This window comes from Podarcis raffonei, chromosome 2 (genome assembly GCF_027172205.1).
Source record: "Podarcis raffonei isolate rPodRaf1 chromosome 2, rPodRaf1.pri, whole genome shotgun sequence".
In the NCBI taxonomy this organism is placed as follows: Eukaryota; Metazoa; Chordata; class Lepidosauria; order Squamata; family Lacertidae; genus Podarcis; species Podarcis raffonei.
Genome location: NC_070603.1, coordinates 64,287,147 through 64,309,638, shown reverse-complemented (window position 1 = coordinate 64,309,638; position 22,492 = coordinate 64,287,147). Strand labels below are relative to the sequence as shown.

Sequence of the window (22,492 nt, the reverse complement as noted above, 5' to 3'; positions counted from 1 at the left end):
ACTCATACACACATAGCCAGCACAGTTACAAACTGAGGCTATGGCTATGTGCACCGTACGTTTGACTTAAAGTGAAAAGCAAACTATTTTTGGATGTTGGATCTTGAAAAAGTGTCTGGACGAACAAGTCTGCCTTGTTTAGGGCAGGATAGTGCCAAACATCTGGCAGGTACTTGATCATTGATTTTTAATTTAAAACAGGAAGGAACAGCACCTGATAGAGATCTCCCGGGATATCCAGGGTAAATATAGGCAGCTATAATTAACCCAAAATGTATGTAAATATTCTCTCTTTTCATCCCTGAATGCAAATTTTAAAAAGCATTCACCTGTCTTTTTGCAAAAATATTTTCAGTATTATGATTAGCCTTAAGCCCTTTCCTCTGTGATATCCGTAATATCACTAACAAAATGATGTGTAACTGAAGAGACCAGCCATAAAGCATGTCATGTGTTAAGGAGGGAAAGAGGGCAGCTAGGTTCTGACACCAAGTGCAGACTACTGCTGGAGATGTGGGAGTAAAAATGCGAACCTAGTACATATGATGATTAACTGCCCGATGATAAGATCATTTTGGTGCAAGGTGAGGATATTTATAGCAAGAGTAATAAAAAAAATGGTTATTTAGGGGAATTGAATTTAATTCTAAATTATATTTTGGAAACATTGGAGATTTCAAGGGGTCAAAAAAATGGATGTACCGTGCTATATTAGAAGCAAAAAAACTTGTTTTGATGAATTGGAAGAGCCCCAAAAAGATTCCATTGAGCACATGGATTGATAATATGGACAGATTAGCTACATACGAACAAATTGCATGTCAACGCAAGATAAGAATGGATAAATATGAAGAAATCTGGAACAAATATTTAAGTGATAAGGCGGATAGTGGTGGGAAGTAGGGGGAGGAGAGAGAGAGGTGGGAAAATATTGTTTTAAAAGGTGTAGTCATAGGTATTCAAATCTGAATTGTCAAATTGTGTTGTTATTGTTATTATGGTTTTTGTTGTATGTGTCTTTTGCAGTTGTTGTTTGTATCAAAAAAATGATTAAATAATAATAATAAAAAGCTAGGTTCTGACACAGGAGAGACAGAAATGTGACCAGGGTATAGGAGGAGTGAAATGAGAGGGAGATGGGTGAGGCAGTGAGGTGGTTGATGCGGTGCAGGGGGAAAGCCAATCTGATGCTTCCGCCACTGCACCCACACCACACTGACCTCCCAGCTGCCTTGCCTGTCTCCCTCTCAGTAACTGGCAGGAAGTCAGCTAAACAGCACAGCCCAACCACATCCTGCTGGTCACCACTGCATTTAGCTTAGGCTCTGTATTATTTTTTTCTGTACCTTGTTTTCCCTTTGGCAATTCCGCCTCCTCACTGTTCTTGTTTTCCTTCCTTTAGGGCCTGCAATGGAAATCAGAACAAGGAGGCTCGTCGTGACTGTTGCACTGTGCCTGACATCTTTTCTGGCTTGTGAAGGGAATTCAGAAAAAGGCAATGCTTCCCTGTTGCACTTTACTTATCCCCTTTATAACACGACAGTCTATGAAAATTCCCCTCCCAAAACCTATGTGGAGAGCTATGTCAAAATGGGCATTTACATCATGGACCCAGCATGGGACATCAGATACAAGATTGCTTCTGGGGACACGAGTGGCCTGTTTAAAACTGAGGAGCATATTGTGGGAGATTTCTGCTTTTTGAGGATCAGGACTAAAAGTGGTAATACCGAGCGGCCGAACAGGGAGTTCAAAGACAAGTACGTGTTAATAATCCAAGCCTTGGAGAAAACATTTGCCTATGAGGCTTGGGCCAAAGTACTGATCCACATCCTTGACAGAAATGACCTGAAGCCTCTGTTCTCACCACCCTCTTATAAAGTCACCATCCAAGAAGATACACCCCTGAAAACTTCCATTGGTGCAGTTAGTGCCACAGATGCTGATGTTGGTCAGAATGCAGAGTTCTATTATGCATTTAGTACAAGGTCACCACTATTTTCCATTCACCCCACCAGTGGGGTAATTATGACTGCTGTGAAACTGAACTCCACCCACAGGGGGAAGCACCAGTTAAAGGTTCTGGCTGTGGACAGAATGAAGAAGATCTCTGAAGGAAGTGGCTTTGGAAACGTGGCCAGTCTTACAATTCAGGTGGAGCCATCTATCAAGAAACCCCCCATTATAACATCAGTGATGGTGAGGCCATCCAATTCGCCTGAGGATCTCCTTTATGCTACGTTGAGTGTGGAAGTAGATGGATCAGGAGCTGGGGTAGATTCAGTTGACATTGTGGCTGGAGATCCAAGGAGGCACTTCAAATCCATTAGATCCTATGTGGGAAGTAATGAGTTCATGATAGTGTCAGCCAGAGAGATCAATTGGAACGATAACCCACATGGTTTTAATCTCAGCCTACAGGCTAAAGACAAAAACAAGCCACCTCTTCTTTCTCAGATTGTAGTTATTCGAATACCACCTTCCAAATACGCCTCTGCGAGATTTGAAAAAGATCTGTATCATGTCCAGCTCAGTGAATTTGCACCTCCTGGCAGTCATGTTGCAATGGTTCAGATTAGTCCAGTTCTCCCAAATCTAAAATACATTCTGAAACCCAGTTCTGGTAGCACAAGCTTTAAAATCAACCCTCAGACTGGCCTGATAACTACAGACAAACTAATAGATTTCCAGGAACAGTCCCACTTTGAACTCAAAGTTACAACAAGTTACAGTGAGGTCTTTGCCACTGTCTTGGTTAGTATTATTGATTGCAACAACCATGCTCCAAGCTTCAACCAACCATCGTACCATGGCAGCTTTGATGAAAATTTGCCTCTGGGCACCAGCATCCTGTCTGTGAAGGCTACAGATAGTGACTCTCGGGAGAACGGTTTCATCACATATACCATAGCCAACCAGAGAGCTGTTCCATTTGCCATTGACCCATTTTCAGGTGTCATCTCCATCTCCAAGTTAATGGATTATGAGCTAATGCAGAGGTTGTACCATTTGCGTGTCTGGGCATCAGACTCGGGGTCTCCTTTTCGCCTTCAGACCGAGGTTTTCGTTTCCCTCAGAATGAATAACATGAATGATAATGCACCAGCATTTGAGAAGATTAACTGCAATGCAAGTATTCCATGGGACTTACCTGTTGGCCACTCTGTGATCACAGTGTCAGCCATTGATAATGACGAGCTTCAGCCCATCAAATATGAAATCATGTCTGGCAATGAGAGGCAGCTTTTTGAACTGGATCCTGTGTCTGGGGTGATTTCTCTTAGAGCTTCTCTAAGAGATCTCCATGATAAACTAGCGACGTCCTACTCTTTAAAAATCACAGCCACAGATGGAGAAAACTCTGCTTTCCCAACCTATGTAAATATCACTGTGGTCTACCAGGATACCCAAGTAGACTTTCAGTGTGAGGATACTGGGGTCCTTAAGGAACTAACTAAGAGCATGATCCACTCTATTGAATCCCAGTATCCAGAGCAAAAACCAGATGAAGATTCCTCCTTGAATGTGCATCTTATAAACCATCATGCACCACAGTTCGATGATGCCTTCCCAAGATCTATTGATATAATGGAGACAATCCCAGTCAAGTCAACCATTGCACAGCTGAGAGCTGTAGACAGTGATACCGGCTTTAATGGAAAGATGGTCTATGTAATATCTTCTGGGAATGAGGATGGCCGCTTTTACATTGACACAGAAACGGGTCTCCTCCTGGTCTCCTCTCCTTTGGACCATGAAAGAACAAGTTTCTACGTACTTAACATTACAGTGTACGACCTTGGCATTCCTCAGAAGTCTTCCTGGAAGTTGCTAGCGGTAAACATTCTGGATACAAATGATAACGCTCCTAAATTTTCGCAACATACATACTTGGTTACTATACCAGAGGACGTAGAGATAGGCACAACCATCACCGTGGTGAAAGCCGATGATGCGGATACAAATGACAATGGGAGAGTGAAATATTCCTTTCTGGCACCTTCTGATAAATTTGACATCAATAGCCTCACTGGTGAAGTAGCAGTGACTGTTCCCCTTGACAGAGAATCGTGTCCTCATTACATATTAAAAGTTGAAGCCAGAGACCAGCCACTAACAGGCCAACAGCTCTTTGCAGTGGCTGATCTGGTTATTTCGTTGGAAGATGTAAACGACAATTCTCCACGCTGCATCCCAGCCTTGAATAAGGTGAAGGTTCCTGAGGACCTGCCCCTTGGGACAACATTGCTGTTCCTAGAAGCCTTTGATCCAGATATTGCATCTGGGGGAGAGCTAAAATATAGCCTGTTCAGAGATGATGAGGATATGTTTCACCTGAATGAGTTTACAGGGGCCCTGATCTTGGAAAAAGAGCTGGACTATGAGAAGAGGGACTCTTACAATCTAACTGTGAGAGTCAGCGATGCTGGGACGCCCCTGTCTCTTTCTTCCCTCTGCCATATTGAGATTGATGTTCTGGACGTCAATGAAAACTTGCACCCACCTCGCTTTGCCTCTTTCGTGTATGAAGGGTCGGTGAAGGAAAACAGACCAGAAGGGACATCAGTGATGACGGTGATAGCGCACGACGGCGATAAAGGGAAAGATGGAGAAATCCAGTATTTTATCAGAGAGGGAACAGGCTTGGCTGTCTTCAATATTGAAAAGGACACAGGTAATAATAATAACAGGACACTAGACAAGATAGAAAAAATGGCTTAAATGGCATGGGTTGTTTGGCCTGAAATTTTCATTTGCCAGCATTTTTTTAAAAAAAAATGTTGTATTATCTATGTTTATAAGACTTCCTCAACCTTGGCCCTCCAGATTTTTTTGACCTACAAATCCCATGATCCCTAGCTAGCAGGACCAGTGGTCAGGGATGATAGGAATTGTAGTCTCAAAACATCTGGAGGGCCAAGGTTGAGGAAGCCTGGGCTACTTTGTCTTTAAAGGGCTTTGGAGTAAGAAATCCACTTACTTTAATTTTTGAAAGGGATTCTTCTATACACACACATATATATATTTCTAATAGTGGAATCCATATATCCCCCCTTTTTTTATTTCTCTTAGGTACAATCTTTACCACAGGTCCACTGGACAGAGAATCCAACAGTCATCATTGGTTGACGGTGCTAGCTGTTGATAGAGGATCAGTCCCTCTGTCTTCTGTGGTTGACATTTACATTGAAGTCAGTGACGTAAATGACAATCCGCCTCAGATGTCGAGACCAATCTTTTATGCCTCTGTCATGGAAAATTCCCCGGCCAACACCTCCATCCTTCAGGTAGAAGCTACTGACCCAGATTCTGGCTCCCAAGGGAAGCTCACCTTCCTCATCATAAATGAAAACCATAATAGATATTTCGCCATTAATCCTGTCACAGGTAAGGAATAAACACATGCAGATTCTGTGTTTGTTTTTTAATCCTTCCTAATGTGTATGAGGTTTGTTTTATAAGGAGTAAAGTCTGGTAATGCCCACCATTTACTAAGACTCGATCTCACTATGGCATCTGCTTATTAGAAAATACTTACAATTCTGTCAAAGACACCCCCCACTGCTGGTCACCACAAACAAATAAAATGTTCAGATGTCTAGAGGGAACAAATGTTTCTTGCTTGGCTTCCTCGCTTGGAGCAGGTGGAAGATAGATGAATGAGAAAACATAAAAATATAGATCATTGCTTTTTCAGCGCAATGAGTATAAAACATGAATAGGCTACTATTGTCTGAATGTGGGTCTTAGGCTATTGAGAATTCATTCATGCCATGCAGGGGAAGCCTGTGGCTTTCCAGATGTTGTCGATGTTGTTGTAATTTATTACCTGCCCTTTCCCCCCTAAGGTCCTAGGATAGGTTACAACAACTGAAACACAGTGTTAATCAACAGATTAAAACAGCTGACAATCACAAAAATAAAAATAAATTAATTAAAGTAAGTCCCAGGGTGTTACTTTCTTGAATTAACAAACAACAACCCAAAACCACTGTTGTTATTGTGTGAACTGGGAGTCAGTTTGTGCATCAAGAGCAGTCACACTGACAAGAAATGGCCTTTTAGAAGCTCAGGCTTCAGCATTCGTATTCAATGCAAACCGCTATCAACACTAGCTAAATTCCCCTTGCTTTACCATTTCTGTAAATCTGAGCTGTGTCTATCACTTCCCTTGTTTTGTCAGTGTTAGCAGAGGAGGTATCAACTCAGCCTTTCGCCTCCATTATGTCTGTGTCATCTCTAGCTTAGGGAACAGATCCATCCAGATTGTTCAAATCCTACCAGTGTTTAATGTAAACTGCCTCTGAAAAGTAGTCTTCTGGGTCTGGTGTTGGGCCAGTCTTTAAACAAAGCACTCCTGCTGTAAGTGACGCAATGCTAGAGACATTGGCTTCATTCACTGCACGATGAGTTCCCAATTGGGCTGCTGTATGTGTATATTAGGGATATGGGTGAAGTGTATTGGAATAGTTCCCTAGTTTTGAGTTTGTGGCTGACAGTAGGAGAGAATTGTTGATGCACCATGTTGTCTTCAGGCAGCAAAACTGCCTTTGTAGTTTGTGATTTACAGCATTAAAATAGGAGCATGCAGACTCTGGCACAACCTTTGCCACAACTAGTGCCAGTAGCTGGCATGCCTGGTATCTTTTCAGTTTCATTTCATTGACTGCTTCTAAACTGCTTTGTCTTTTGATTTCTTTTCATCTATTGCTTACAACCTGCTTCTCTTTCCCAAGGGAAATAAAAGTAGACCATAACATATCAGAAGGATCAATCAATGTGGCCAAGAATAATATATCAAAAAACGAAACAAGTAAAGATCAAAATCATATCCAAACCAGAGCAAGGGTACAATAAATCTGTTAAATCCATAAGAATTAATTAATTCAACAACCGTTTCCATTAACTGTAAAATGAGCAGTCCTGAGAAGCACGGCATATAACAGAATAAAAGTCAATATTTTTTTACATAGCCAGAAGGTTTCATGCGAAGTGATGGCACACCCCAGAACCTGCTACACAAAGATTGTCCTGTGGATCAGATCAAATGCCCATCAGTTGCTGCCTCCTGTATAATGTTATGTGCCTCCATCCATAGTTCTTCAGGCACTCTGTCCACCAAATCTAAATCCTTAAACCTGTTCCTCACTTCCACTGTGTATTCATAAGGGATTTGGTTTAGATTGTATCTTACTGGCCCAGTGGTTTTTCCTACTTTCTTCAGTTTAAGCTTGAATTTTGCTATAAGAAGCTGATGATCTGAGCCACAGTCAGCTCCAGGTCTTGTTTTTGCTAACTGTATAGAGCTTCTCCATCTTTGGCTGCAGAGAATATAATCAATCTGATTTCGATGCTGCCCATCTGGTGATGTCCATGTGTAGAGTCGTCTCTTGTGTTGTTGGAAAAGAGTGTTTGTGATGACCAGCTTGTTCTCTTGGCAGAACTCTATTAGCCTTTGCCCTGCTTCGTTTTGAATTCCAAGGCCAAACTTGCCAGTTGTTCCTTTTATCTCTTGACTCCCTACGTAGCCCTGTTTAGGGAAGTTTAAAATATTTGATTATTATTATTATTATTATTATTATTATTATTATTATTATTATTAAATGTAATAATTATTATATTATCATTATCATCATTATTATTATTCCAAGTGTGAACACACCATAGATTTGTATGAATGCATTATTTCTTTTAATTGTTGAGCTCTGACAAGGCATTGGCTTCCACCCAGCCACATGGAATGTCAAAGTTTAAGTATTATGTTTTTGTTGTTCTCTCTTTAGTTCTGTTCTAGACAGTTAAGGTGCTAGAAGAGAGGAATGATGACCCTAGTTACATATGTGAGGGATTTGTTAAAGTGAGGAAGGCAATGTCAGCTAAGGAAGTTGGATAGATTTTTGGGAGATGAGCCAGAATTGGCTGATATCCTGCACAGGGAATGCGCCACACGGCAGCAGTTTGCAGCTCCTTTGTGACACTTCAAACTACCTGCCGCTGGCAATGGATTTATATCCCTACCTGAGCTGATGGCCCAGCTGAGCTTTTGCCAAGTGCTTTCTCACTGGGGAGCTTTTACAGTCCAAAGAAGCCATTTGCACGTGTGCTCGGTAACCAGGCATTCAGCTGGAATTTTCTTTGAAGCTTTTCTTGCTGCAGCTCAAGCAGCCAAGAAGGCCAGCTGCTTCTGAAACCCAGCAACAGGTTGGATTTTGAGCTGTACAAAGTAGCAAGAAAGCTCCATCTACCCATACGTCTTTGGATCACAGTCTATGGCAGTTTGCGGGCCTCAAACTAACGTATCCAGGAACAATACCAGGGTCCTCCTGCTTAAAGATATTGAAAACAAAAGATTTGGTGTAAAAATGCAGTGTTAATTAAATAGGTCCGCTACACAGTTATAATGTTTCTTTTGGTAAACCTTATAAAATGTTAGTAACACTTCAACTCTTTACGAAAGAGCTTCTGCTGTCAAATCTGTGTGATTCTTAGATAATAATAAAATGGCTGTTTTAGGTTTCTGGGCATGTACAGAATGCCTTTCTTTCACCATCAACTAACCCCAAGCTGTCTTCCACAATGTTGGGTTACTTAGAGAACTCTCCAGGCAATCTCATTAAGCCGCAATGCATCTCTTTGTACAAGTGAGAGCGCAAGCCCCTTCACCTTATTTTCTTGAACTCTCCCTTCTGGAACACATGCTTGACTGGAATGACAACCAGGACCAGCCAGTGCAGCAGCATCCTTTCAAGGTCACATTTTTTTCTTTGGGCGCTTCCTGATTCAAAGGGTAGCTCAGCTTTTGTGTATTATGCTGTCATTTGGTTGGTGAAATTGCTCAGAATTCTTCTTTGCATCAGGCATCACTTTAACCAAGATCTATTAATCTACACATTATGGATTAGCCATAAACTGGCTAGTCTTGTCTTTTTCTCCAACCACATATTGCTCATTTTCCCACCGCAGGCCTTGTCAGGGCTAATTGTGAAGAGTAGCTTGTTATATCATTCATCTTTAAGCTAGGTTTCATTCCTGATTTGGTAGGTTACACCCATTGCTCTACCCTTGGTTTATTCTTTTCCTTTTTAAGAGAGGGAAAGATGGAGGGAGAGAGTGAAAGAAGATAGAGATGTGTTGCAGTACATTTTCCAAGATATTCCATTCCCTTTCCCCTTTCCTTGTTGTTGTTGTTCTTTTACCACCACAACCCCTGTCAGCATTCCATGGCTACTGAGCATGCTCAGCTTGTGTCTACACTAACCCATTTGAAGCACAAATATGTAGTTTTTCTCAATCCAGAATTATTGATGCTCTGCCTTAATATGCTGCTTTCAATCTGGATTAATTCTAGATGCTGCTGTCCGCAAGGGTGAGTGTGGTTCCTTGATACCATCCCCACGATTAGGTTAACAACACCTTTTCTTCTCTGCACACCCCCAGGTGTACAAAGAAGGAATTGGTGACTGTGATATGCATACCCACAACATCACTGGGCAGCTGGGACCGCTTGCATCGGTATTCAGATGGACACAAGATGATACAAAATTAAATCTCCAATGAGCTTTTATTTTTGGAATGAAACCCTTTTCTCAAGAACCACTTTTTAGGGACAAAGGAATGCAAAGTAGATCTATATGGTAGGTGGACTTTGTAGGAAAAACCAAGTGCGCAATCTCCATTGATTCTGCAATAAAATGTGTGGACGCAGCTGCCACCCACATTGAGCCATTTGGGCTCCCTCTTTCTTAGAGGGTTTCTTTCTATTATTTTAATTAATTGAAGAATTAATCATCTTCTACAAATCTCGGGGACCTCTAAAGCCTGTTGTCAACAGACGCATCCTTCTTGTGCACAAGATAATGCCAGTTTAGCTACATAAGGCTCCACACTTGGAGATGAAGTTTGCTCATAATGCAAAGGATATGTTTACACAAACAGAGAAAGAGAGAGAGAATAAAGGGCATTAAAAGCAGGCCCTGCATTGCTGACTGAGACTCCTGTTATGCGATACTAGCAAACGGCAGTTAATGCTTGGAAGAGAAGATCTCTAAAGAAACGGATGCATTCAGCGAGAAGAATAGTGGATGATACTGGATCGAAGGCTTTTGTAGTAACTGGAGAACTTGGATTTCTAACCTTTCCTGCTGCAGCAAGCCTCTGCATGCTCAGGCTGTTCCAAAACATAATCTGCTGCCTTTTATTATCAAGTCTTACATTCCTGGATTTGACTCTTGGAATTAGGAATGATGGAAAACGAACCCAAAAGGTACATGTAGAAAAGCCCACTCCTGACTCAGATTATCTCCCTTTCTGCTTCTGTGTATGGACAAGTAGATGTTCTGAAATCCCCCCCCCCCAGGAGGGGGACTGCTTCCACACAGTTAAGTTCTTTTAGTACCAGTCTGCACTGTTTACAGTCAACCTACATGCAGGCTTGACAGTTTCAAAGTTAAATCGGTTATGGTTAAGAGCAGGAGTCAGCAACCTTTTTCAGCTGTGGGCCAGTCCACCGTCCCTCAGACCATGTGGTGGGCCAGATTATATTTTGGGGGGGGAATGAACTAATTCCTATGTCCCATGAATAACCCAGAGATGCATTTTAAATAAAAGGACACATTCTACTCATGTAAAAACATGCTGATTCCTGGACCATCCACGGGCCGGATTGAGAAGGCGATTGGGCCGCATCTGGCCCACGGGCCTTAGGTTGCCTACCCTGGTTAAGAGAGAAGTAACATCCCAGTTACACACTTATTCAGCAAAGTGAAAAGCTGGCTTAATATTGCCACCACCCCACAATCCCCAGTATGTAATACAATGTGTAGCAGAAGACATGATGCAATTTGCAGCAGTTAGCCACTAACTTCATATATGCATTCATATTTTAAGTGTTTGCTATGGACACCTGCTTCTTGCAAGCCGAAAGCAATAAGATACCAGCCCCTGATATCTACATTGGTCTAGGCTTCTCTGAAGATGTTGAAAGATGTCGACCACAGCTTATGAAATTGCATAGGTTCAACGTGTCAGGTGATGAGTAACTTGAGTCAGGAGCAATGCTCTTTTTGAAACCATGTTGGTCATCCTCTTCAAACACACAACCTGGATCCTGAAAAATCTGGACCCTAAACCAAATGCCGCAATTTTTAGGAATTTACAGGATCTGGATGGGTGGGGAGAATTATGTTCTCACACTTTCAGTCCCTAGGAGTTCAAAGGATAAGGAATGCAAATTGTTGCTAAAGCAGCAAATTTTAGGCAAACCACTTAAACCTCATTTAGTTGGGACCCCCCCTCCCACAACGTACACAGACATGCCCAGTAACTTGGTTCGCATTCTTTTAAATCCTTAAGTTCTAATAAGGTTGGACCAGGACTTTGTCCTCAGCTCCACCTTTGCCAAGAGAAATTGGGGTTTTTTTATGCTTGGCCAACTGTGCAGTGTTAATATTTCTGCTTCTGTTCTGACATGACTGGATGTTCTTTCTCTTTGCTTGACGAAAAGCAGAAGCCAGGCATTCCATAACTGCAGGCAGAAACGATACATTCCCAATTCTCTACGTGTGAGCTCAGCCATATAGGTAGCAAACTCCAAACCAGGAGTAAAGAAACCCAAAGGCTTTGCCCCATAGTTTAGAAATGAGGCACAAACACCATGGCAAAATCTGCTAGCATATGCAGGTCAGTTACTTTGCCATGAAGTGTAGTCACTCATTCCCCATCACACAATGGGAGAATATGTACCATTTTCTGAGGCCTGAGCAGATTCTAAAGGACAGTTCAGCACACACAGAAGTACTTTCAGGGCCCATTTGCACCACTGTAATACAGTGCTGAGTGAGGACCTGGGAGCCCTGGGTTCAAATCTCCAGTGAGACATAAAGCTTACTGGGTGACCTGAGTCAGCCACAGTCTCTCAGTATAACTTGTGTCACAGGATTATTGCAGGATAAAACGGGGGGGGGACATGGATGTCTCCTTGGAGGAAAGGTGACATATCGATGTGGCGATTGTGTTCTTTTAAAATGCAACAGAATCACAGAATTTCCAAATATGCTCAGAAGCACCGAAACAGAATATTTTTATTTGTGACGTTTATCTGCTGCGCATGCAGAATTTCCTTTCCAATCCCACTCAAAGTAAGAAAAACCAAACAAGAATTCAAACAATAAACATTATTTTAAAGAATACCCACCACCCTTACAAAATGGCAGCACCTGTAATTCCATAGAGGAAGCTATGACAACCAAGAGTTTGTACCACAGTCATCTCTCGGGTTCCTTACATCAGCGACCTTAATTCGGCCAGGGAAAGGATGAACTTCATAATTTACTCATCCTGGTTTAAGCAAGTCCTGCTCACCTGATTTATCCCTTTCCACCTCCCGGATCAAACTTAAGATTTACTATCAGCTAATGGTCAGGGGTCCCTTTACCTTTTTAATTCCAGGATTTGGGGAGTGGGCAGGGAAAGCTTAGCAAGGAAGGATTCTAAGTTTCTTAAAAATCAGCAAAACACTACTGGATTCTTTTTCTGTGACTGGAAAACACTGCTTTTAAGAGGCCTTTGAATTACCGGTATGTAGAGCACACAGACACAGGACTACCTGAATCCAATTCTGCAGTGAGTGTGGAGGACACTTCAGAGCTACAGTCAGGCGTCAGTCCATTTGTAATCCAAATTGATTGATCAACCATAAACACTTTGGTGCTGGGCTTTTCAGGAGTTTAGTAATGAAACCACTCAGGTTACCTATTAACTAGGGTAACAGCCTAATAGGAAGGATTGCCCCAGCATTTCTAAGAGACCCAGTGCTCTAGTCATTTCCCTCTTGGTGATTTTTGGCAGAGGGCACAGATGTTACATTACTCCAATGCAGCATTAGCAGCGTCAATGGATAGGGGATTTGATGACTCTCAGCCTTTCAAAAATGTCTTTAACTCATGGTGGTACACAGATACTTGAAAATGTGTTGAATATTGCTTCATGAATACATTTTGAGGGTCAAGCCTGCCTTCTAACTCCTAAACCCACCCAAAGGCTTGTTTATTTACAGTAAGTAGGGCTGCATTCTTCACCCCTCATCCTTGTCGCTTTGAGAAACAGTAGAGTCACCTTCACAGCTTGGCCACACATCGCAGTGGGAGGTGGCAAGCTGGATGATCAGAGCTGATCCCTGCCCCAGCTCCAGAGTGTGAGGTCCAGTGGCTCCTGGGTTGGTTCAGCTCCACCTCTTCCCCAGGGCTTTCCACTGGATTCTGCTGGCAGGGAAACTGTCAGGAGCTCGTCCTACACTCGAGTAGGACCCTGGCAGAGACACATGCCCGACTGGCATGTTCTCTCCCTCCTGGTCGATCGTTCAGGAGCTTCAAAAGCTTTCTTCAGCCTGAACATCACAGCAACCAATGCCAACAGACACTGGCACACTTAGGGATCCGCAGAGTCTTCGCAGTTTGTGTAACAGACCTCAGCAACTCAGCATTTTGGCTAATCTACTTTATTTACATATAAACACACACGGAGCACTGCAACATGGCTCCCTCTCTCTCTCTAGCATCAGACAGCAAATAGAAAGAACAAAGGGCAATAGTCCCACTTCACAGAACACAGTAACACAAACATCCTGTCTCCATCACTTCCCACTTTGTGGAGTCAAAACATACACCATCATGTGATAGACAAAAATCCCATGACTGCAATCACAGAGCAGGAATTCTAACAGAAACTTCCTGTGGGCCTTCTGCCAACCTGCCCATTCAGTGGGGGCAAAAGGCAAAGGTCACTGCAGGGACTGGCAGGAGACCAGCTCAGCCGAGAGAACCAAATAGAGGGACGCCTCCATTAAATCCACCACCACCACCAAGCCCAGCTAAATAAAACAGTAATGTTTATGCTCTGGACATCAGTTTTCCAAATATTTTAGTCACATTCACACTTTAGATTTGTAGGTATTCATTTAAAACATCTTAGGTGTACACCTAAAAATGTAAAGTGTGGTGAAGAAGGACAGCATGCTTATTAATAGCGAAAAAGAATTTGTTTTTTTCTGTCTAAAGTGGCAAAAAATAAAAGTGTATATCTTTGGGGAAACAAAAGCTTTAGATGCTGCACTCTGCCTGTATTTCTAACCCTTTGCTTTTTATAGGAAAATGAGTGGAAGTTAAATAAGAAAGCGCATTCACTCTAATTAGTTTCTCCTTAATGCCAGCTCCGTGTCACTGCATCTTCCTAGATGTGCTGTGAACATGGATCCATGTCAACACATCTCATATTTGTGTGCAGGAGCAAAAGCATCACAGCTCTATTTTGGAATTAGTGCAATTAACCATTAACCACAATTGCTCTCATATCTCATTACAGGGTGTTTAACAGACCTTGTAAGGAAATCAGTGGGGTGTGTGGCATGGACTGGAATCACAGGGCAGCCAAACAAGATCTCCCTCTAAAAGTACAACTGCCTTGTCAGGGAGCAAAACAATTAAAAGCAGGATGAGAGAAATTGGGGAAATAAACCCCAAAGCAGGGAGCAGGGGGTGGGAAGGCAGACGTATTACTCCTGATTTAACGTGGTCATTGTGCATTATGGGAGCATCAGGAAGAAGATGTAGGTGCTCTGTCTTCTCCCACCTAATGATTCTCCCCTGCAAATGCTTCTCCAGGCTCTTAAACCAGAATTAATTGTGGCTAGGGTAAAAAAATGGCGGGAGACATTTGCAAAGAAGAGTTTGGTGGTGGGAATAATAAGTACCTGCCAATTCTCCCTTGCAAATGCCCCAAAGGGGCTCCATGTAATAAGGATTAGTTGCAGATTCTCCCAGTTCTATTCTTATTATTCAAAAGTTCCAGGATGCTTTGGGTTCTCTCCAGTTGTCTTCCAGCAAAACAATAATTTCGGGGTGTTGATTTTTTAAAAAAATTGTGCATCGGCCTTCACACTTGGCTCCTTCACTGTACATTTTCTCTGTTTAGGGCTTTTTATTTGTTTGTTTGTTTCAGCCTGTTCTTTGTATTACTCCAGCACAGAGTAAAAATTAAAAATAGGTTAATAAGAATAAAGGTGCTACATTTCGGGAAGTAACAAATTTTCTTCCTTTTTATATATTTTTAATATCTCATACCAGCAATTCAGCAGAGTAAAAATTATTACATAGTTCTTTGCTTGTGTGTCATCTACTGCATTATTCTTCATCTCAGCTCATATGATACAAGTTTTAGGATTCCTGTCCCTTGTGCTGTCTCCCTGTCCTGTGAAGCTTCCTTTTTTACTTTTATTTATTATTACATTTCTATTCCACCTTTCTGACAAGGAGCTCAAGCTGTTGTATATAGTTGTCCCTCTGGTGCACGATAGGCTGAGAGACAGCAAATAGTTAAAGGTCTTGTTGCAATTGCTTAAACTATTCCATTACAGATACACACACACACACACACACACACACACATAGTCGCTCTTAATTTTGTCAAACTTCAGCTATTTCGCTTCACAGCAGCCACGGGAATTGGGATGAGAACCCTTTCAATCGGTGTTGTGATGTATTTCTGATTTTTCTTTTCAAATGTGAGTGAGGAAAAGTGGCAATTTCTTATTGCTCTGTTAGTTTATTTTAAAGCTTACTCACAAGTAAATGAGGTCATAAAATATAGGAGGAACACTCAGCTTCTGCAGAGCACCAAAACCGCAGTGAGTCACTTTTCGTATTACCACACAAATCTGTCTCTACCTGCCCATTCTCCTCTTAATGGAGAATTTGCCTTTAGTTTTGCTATCAAAACCAGGATCCTTGTGGTGAGCTCCCCATCGCCCACTGGGGAAGCTGTGAGTGTGCCATGTGAGTCAAATGCTGTGGGTTTTCTTGCCATAATTAGCAGCCTCAATTGATATGGTTGATGGGTGGGGAAGCCCATTATGTTATGGACCTTGAGTCACACAGTCAGTTGATTTGTTTAGAATATTTATAAACCTCCCTTCACTGAAGTTGGTTTCAGGTTAGTTAGTTTCCAGGATTAAAAATATCAAAATGCAAGAAACCGTAGAGTACAAACAAGATTTGGAGCCTTGGTGCCAGGTGAGGACATTCAGTATATGGGGTGCCAAGCCTGAAAGGGCCTTCTCTCTAGTTGTTACCTGCTTCACGTATAACAGAGAGAAAGGGAAGGCCTCAGCTGTTGGTTTTAGATGGTGGGGAGGGTAATATGGAAGAAGATGCCTGGCCAGGAGGTGGGGACATGGCTGGCATCAGGGGGTTGGCTCCCTCAAACAGTTGTAAGGCCCACAGCTCAGTGAAGTGGCTCACTGTTGCATGCTGGGACACCCCAGCAGGTTCCTCACTGCGTGCCCTGCCTGCCCAGCCTAGTGAAGAAGTTGGGGTGAAGAGAAGGAGGAACAGCAGTAGGTGCTCCCACCATTTCCTTGAGTTCCTCAGTTGGGCCTAGAGTGAGAGAAGACAGGCTGCTGTAGCAGTGAGGACAAAAGCTCACCGAGGACCAAAACACTGGTATGGGAGGACATTAATAGCATCACATCTAATTTGGCCTTCATTGTGTGGACTGAATACGTGTAGGAAGAGGTGGAGTTGTTGCCAGGATGCCAGCCTCCTCCTCACCTGTATGTGCTCACGCTGCACACTGAGAACATCTGTAAGGGGCAGCTGTCAACAAGCACCTCCACACGGTGCGTTCATTCTCTGCTCTGCATGAGTCATCCTGGCTCCATATGTAGGACCCAATTTTGCAAAGACCTTTGGGCTGCACATCAGAGACCACATGCTTAAGTGCTTTGCCCGAAGCTTTCTTCATGGCCGCGAAGAGGAATGCAAACATTCCTTTATAGTTTCGTTGTTGCCCTTGGGATCTTCTGCTCATGCTTAGATGTAAGGATGAAATAAACAAACAGCAGCCCAGACGTGGGCTCTATGCAGAGTCCATTAAATTCGTCTTGTTGTAACACATTGTGTTCTTTGGTTTTAAACATAGTTTATAAGCCAAATATCCATAATCCCTCAGAGGGAGAAAGTAATGAACAAGTAATGACTGCTAACTGAAGCCCTGTTCCAAATACTTACATCACAATCCCTGGAGCTGGATAGCACGTCCTGTTTTCCCATGGAATCGTCTTCTGCCTATAGCTGCTCAGCGCAACTTGCAACCTGCCAAACCAAAACCCAACTCACGTGTCTTGTATTGCTGTCGCTAGTCAATCCCATACCTTTTGTAGTCCCAGAGAAACAGTAATAACAAGATATAAAGCCTCTTGTAGGCTATACTATACATGACTGACGGACCATGTTCAGTTTGGTGGGTCACAGCTTGCATAGGCCAGGCCTGCATAGAAGTTATGAGGATGAACTGGAATCTATGGAGCAAAGAGCTAGGAGCTTTGATAGCTATGTGCTCCCTCCAGCGTTGGAGGCAGATTCCCACTGAATAGTGTCAGGATGCTGTCAGCGGCTCCTGGCTGGTTGCCCAGGAAAGTATAAAGACAAGGGAAGGTTTCTTACCGTTCTTTTTTATTCAGTATTTACAGAGAGAGGCTATAGAACCCAGCCTCTTGGATAATGGTGATGTCCCGAGTGAATCTCCACCCCACCCCCCGTCTCTCCCATTTTCTCACTTGTCACTTCTATGGGTGCTGCTACGTGCCCTCTGTCTTTGAGCTCATTGCTCTCCTACTTTTAAGGCTTGCCAGGTTCTGGGAGATGGAGGGTCTGGGAGGCTTTCCAGTGACACTGAGTCTGTCAGCTGTTGCTCCACTTCTGCCCCCTCCTCCTCTCCCATTATTTCCCAATTCCCCCCCCTCATCTGCCTCTGAGCTGTGACTTCCCAGAAACCACTGTTGTAAATCTATACTGTCCTCCTCTTCCTCCTCCCTGGGAGGGTCAGGATGGGGAGGTGGTCTCCACCGTTCCTCCTCTGCCCAGTCCCTGACAAATAGCAGTTGTCACTGGGAATCACAAGCAAGTTCTGTTACACTTAAGTCCTGCTTCTCATAGGTATCTGGTTGGCCATTGTGAGAACAGGACACATTGTGAGAACAGGAGTCTATGATGATGATGATGATTATACAAGATTATGGACCACTTCACAGCATAAAGCCGTCAAAGTGGTATCCAAGATCAGAAGAGAATAAAGCGCATAAACACGAGCTCTAAGAACAATAAAACCATCCATACAAGCCCCACAAAACAATTTAACTGGCAATAAAATTAATACTCCATCAATGGCTGGGTTACACTTCCTAAACAAAAATGTATTCAGTAGTCATTTAAACTAGATGGGCCTTTGGTCTTATCAAGCAGGGCTCATCCTACGTTCCTCAGGTGAGTATTAGAGTGTTTAAAGAGCTCCATTTAGGTTACTAGGAGGGGGTTGGGGAGGGCAGGCCTCCTGCACTTCTAATACCTGTATTTGTGTAGTGGAGTAACAATATGTCATCATGGGTAAAATTGGATTTGAAGACTGGTCTGTTGGGTTAAAGTGCAATATTTTATCCTCAAGACTTGGGTCCAGTGCCAGCATACTGCATGTTGTTGACTGAAGTGGAACCCAAATGGCATCCCCTTTGGTAGGTCCAATACTTTACAGTGTGTTGTGGCATCATTCAGGCACTGATTCCTGCCTTCATCCACCATTTTCATGGTGCCATCTGATATGGTGCAATTCACTCTGATATGTAGGCGGGCTGACCCTGCTTAGATCATGTATCCTGAGATAAAAAGAAATCCCTCCTCACTTTAATTCCTGTTTCCTGCCCCTGCAACATTGTTTCCCCATCCCCCGCCAGCTATAAATGACAGCAGATTAGCAGAAGCTGCCATCGAAATAACGGATTGTGTCAACACATTGTTTACAACTTGTCTCTTCACCTTTAGAGGAATATTTCCCCATAGCAGGTAAATGAAGCGAGAGATTGGATCAGTGAACAATGGGTCTAGAATTAACCTCTTGCCTTAAGGTGATTCAGAGGCATGATGCCAGTGACCAAACTAGAGAGAACAGAAGTATATAGAGGGAGCAAGGATCAACAGACATCGTCTGGTTTTCTAGTAAAACTACTTGCTCTAGGACATGGATGGGGAACTTGTGGTCCTCCACAGGTTGTTGGACTGCAACTCCCATAATTAAGATGCTGTTATATCCTTAGGGCAGATCAGTCCTGGAAGTCTGAGGGAAGGATAATGCCGCTGATGCTAAGGAAATTATAGTAATCTCAAAGGATAATAAAGTTTAAAGCCTGTCAGTCCTACCTCTTTGGCTGATCAGTTACCAGCAAGTAAGGATGAGGTAGAAATTGGATTCCCTTTGCATTTATAGGCAATCCTGCTTAATTTGTGCTTTCTGAAACAATATGTGAACCAAAACAGTCTTCCCTTGAAATGTTTGTTTCTCTGAATTCTGCAATGCCGTTCTTCAGCCAAATCAAGTATGCATTAAAAGGCATGCATTAGTGAAAATAGCATCCGAAAATGAAGTATAGAAGGTGAAATTTTGTGCTGCAAAAATGTGTTCATTAGAGATTTGTTCTAAAATGCTGAATGGTCATGGGAATTTTTAAAAACCCGCAAACTTTTGTAGAGAGTGAGAGTTGGACGAAGGGGAAACTGAGAAAATCGGAAGTTGACGGACTCACCCATCCCTACTAGTAGGCATGTTGATCTGTCTTTCTGGCACCCTTGGATCTTATCTACTATCTGTTAGCTTGCTCATATCAGCTTCCTCTAAAATACAGCATCGACTGGGTTTTTTCCATGTAGCGTTACTTCATTTGCGAAAGCTGAACAACAACCATGACATTTCCCAGAGCTTCTTGCAGCTGAAGATAACAAGATATGCTGCTAACCATACATGCATACATCAGGAAAGATTGAAATCTACAGCCTTCAAAATGGAGCCAATGTTTCTGCAATATAAAGTGCGTCTCAGAATGTGCATGCAGCAACACCTGCCCTAGCCTTGTTGGCATTGTTTTCAATGTAGGGACCATAGGTCTGAGGAGGTACAAGTGTAACAAGAAAGAAGGAAGCATAGTTCAAAATGCTGGCTTACGAATTTTTTAATTATTATTATTAATCCTTAATTAAGGATGTAGGTGGTGGTATCACCGCTACCCTCCACCACATGTGGCGGCAACCAGAGGATAAACCTTTTCTGTGGTAGCCCCCTGACTGTGGAATGTTCTCACCAGGGAAGCTCATGGCTATGTTCTACCTCAAAGGCTGTATGCCTCCGAATACCAGCACCCTGAGCTAGATGAATGAGAGGACTGACCTAAGTTCCTGTGTCCCACTGAGCAACCTAAGTTCCTGTGTCCCACTGAGAGCTCTCTCAGTCCTCCAGAAACCCAGCCAGATGGGCAGGGCAGGGGCGCCTTACCCATAGAGGCTAGTGGCGCGGGGCACCAGGGTGCCAAGTTCTGGAGGGTGCCAGGGAAGAGGCGGAGGCTGGACGCGGCGCCTCCTGGCATCAGCTCGCTGCCCTCGCCCGCCTCTGCCATGCAGCGCTGAAGCAGTGCCGTGCCTGGAGCCTCCATCTGCGGTGGCCACCGTGGCATGAAGCAGCCAACTGAGCCGGGAAGCGGCACCTCCAGCCTCTGCTTCTTCCCCGCCGGAGGAGCCGCCCTCCAGCCACCTCCTCCAGCCCTGCCGGCAGCGCCGTCCTCCCTAAAAAACTCTGGGAAATGGGGGGGGCACCAGAGGGAGCTTTGCACCACGGCACCGGATATGCTTAAGATGGCCCTGGGGCGGGGTAGAAATAATAAATAAATAATAAATAAATAAAAAAAACTATAATTATTAGTATTCGTATTATCCTTCCACTCTGAAGCCTGAAATGGCATCTCCAGAGGTGGAGGTCCTCAAATATTGCATTATTCGGTGAGATGAATGGGAAAACTTGTTGGAGGTGCCAGGGAATGAAATAAATCATTTTGGTTAATATAGGAAGTATGGAAAACTTCCATGGTTGGGAGGCAGGAAGTGTTTTTTTAAAAAAATCTATGAGCTTCTTTTGCTTGTGGCATAGATTTGCTTCAGGGCAGCATCACCTTTAGAATCGGGTCACGTTGGCATGGCAGGTGAGCGAGGCACAGCAATACATGGGCTCTTGGAACTGATCGTGGTCTTTTTCTCTCATGGCAGGTCTGATTTATACCACATCTCGGCAGCTCGATCGCGAATACAGGGCTGAGCATATCTTAGAGGTGAGTGATGACGAAGTTGTAATTACTTTTATTTACTTGAAAGTGGTGTGTGTTGTTTTTTTAAGTCCTCAAAGAACATTTCCTTGCAAGTCAGAGCACACCAAAGAGGAGGACTCATTCCATCGGTTCCAAATTGCTCAGGAAGATAATTGCTTGTTCTGCATTTTTGTGGGTTTGCCCCCAGTGCCAGCCTCACTAATACCTCCTGGCTTAGCTTCTTAACTGAAAGGCTGCAGCAGGAATCTTGCCGCTAAGCCCTTGCAGAGTAAAGGGGGGCAAGTGGTTTCCTGCCCCTTTTGACAAAATGGACACTTAGGGGATTTCATTAGTACATGGTACTGAAATGCAGTCTCCCAGCTAAGAGGCAGTAGGTTGCAGGTTCTGAGGCAGTATCCCAATAACAGGTTATGGGCCCGCTGTATTGTTTATGTTTTTCTGGTTCCGGGCCCAGAAAAACGCAATCGGACTAAAGAATGGCTGCTGGCAAAGGAACAAAGAAACAAAGGATCGGAACGCCGGCAGAGGCAGAGGGACGGTTCGGACAATTTGCTTAGTGTCCCACAGCTGATTCCCGGCCAACGCTCCAAGACCTCCTGGCCATCAGACTTGCCTTTAGTCTTTGGTGAAGCTGTGCCAGAGTGGCGCAGCGGAAGCGTGCTGGGCCCATAATCTATTGTTGGGATACTGCCAGGGAGACATGGGTCCATCTGAGCCCCCAAGCCAGCTGCCGGACGATCCATCGATCTCCCGTAGACACACAGTATCAGCAATTAGCGACACGAAGCCTCAGAAACAGTATTCCACATTCTTAGGCTGGTGCACACTCTGTCAGCAGAATTCACACAGCGAGAGATGCACAGCAGGGGAGCATATTTACGGTTTATTTAGCGTTGGTCAGAACAAAGAAAAACATGACCGCCTGCATCGGTATGCTCAGGCAACAACAATGAAACGAAAGCAACTGAAAACATAAACATCCTGTGAACAGGAAATACACAGACTCTGTGACTCACAAAGCCTGCTCCCTTTTAAGGTGGAACGGAAATATCCTAACAGAGTGGTCTCTGGTTTTTGATTCACTAATATCTCTCCACCTAACACATGCACACCAAACTGTTTGGGTTGCCGTTCAGTGTCGTGCATGCAGAAAGTCCTCGCATCTCCACTTTCTGAAACCGGGTTGAACCACTCCCAGTATAGACAGCACCGAGTTAGATGAACCAATGACTCAGTGTAAAGCAGCTTCTGTAAGGTTGTATCCAACCTTGCATGATGGGTCTTCTCCTCATGCAGCAGGAC

The 22,492-nt window shown here is 43.5% G+C and overlaps 1 protein-coding gene across 1 annotated transcript in view; it reads left to right on the top strand.

Moving 5' to 3' along the window:
• Nucleotides 1–22,492, top strand: part of FAT2 (FAT atypical cadherin 2) — a 102,518-nt gene that overhangs the window by 32,576 nt on the left and 47,450 nt on the right. The window contains exons 2-4 of the mRNA XM_053377049.1: nt 1,403–4,675; nt 5,074–5,388; nt 21,132–21,193. Of these exons, the coding sequence (XP_053233024.1) occupies nt 1,411–4,675; nt 5,074–5,388; nt 21,132–21,193 (3,642 nt within the window). The 5' untranslated portion in view covers nt 1,403–1,410. The remainder of the gene's footprint in view (nt 1–1,402; nt 4,676–5,073; nt 5,389–21,131; nt 21,194–22,492) is intronic.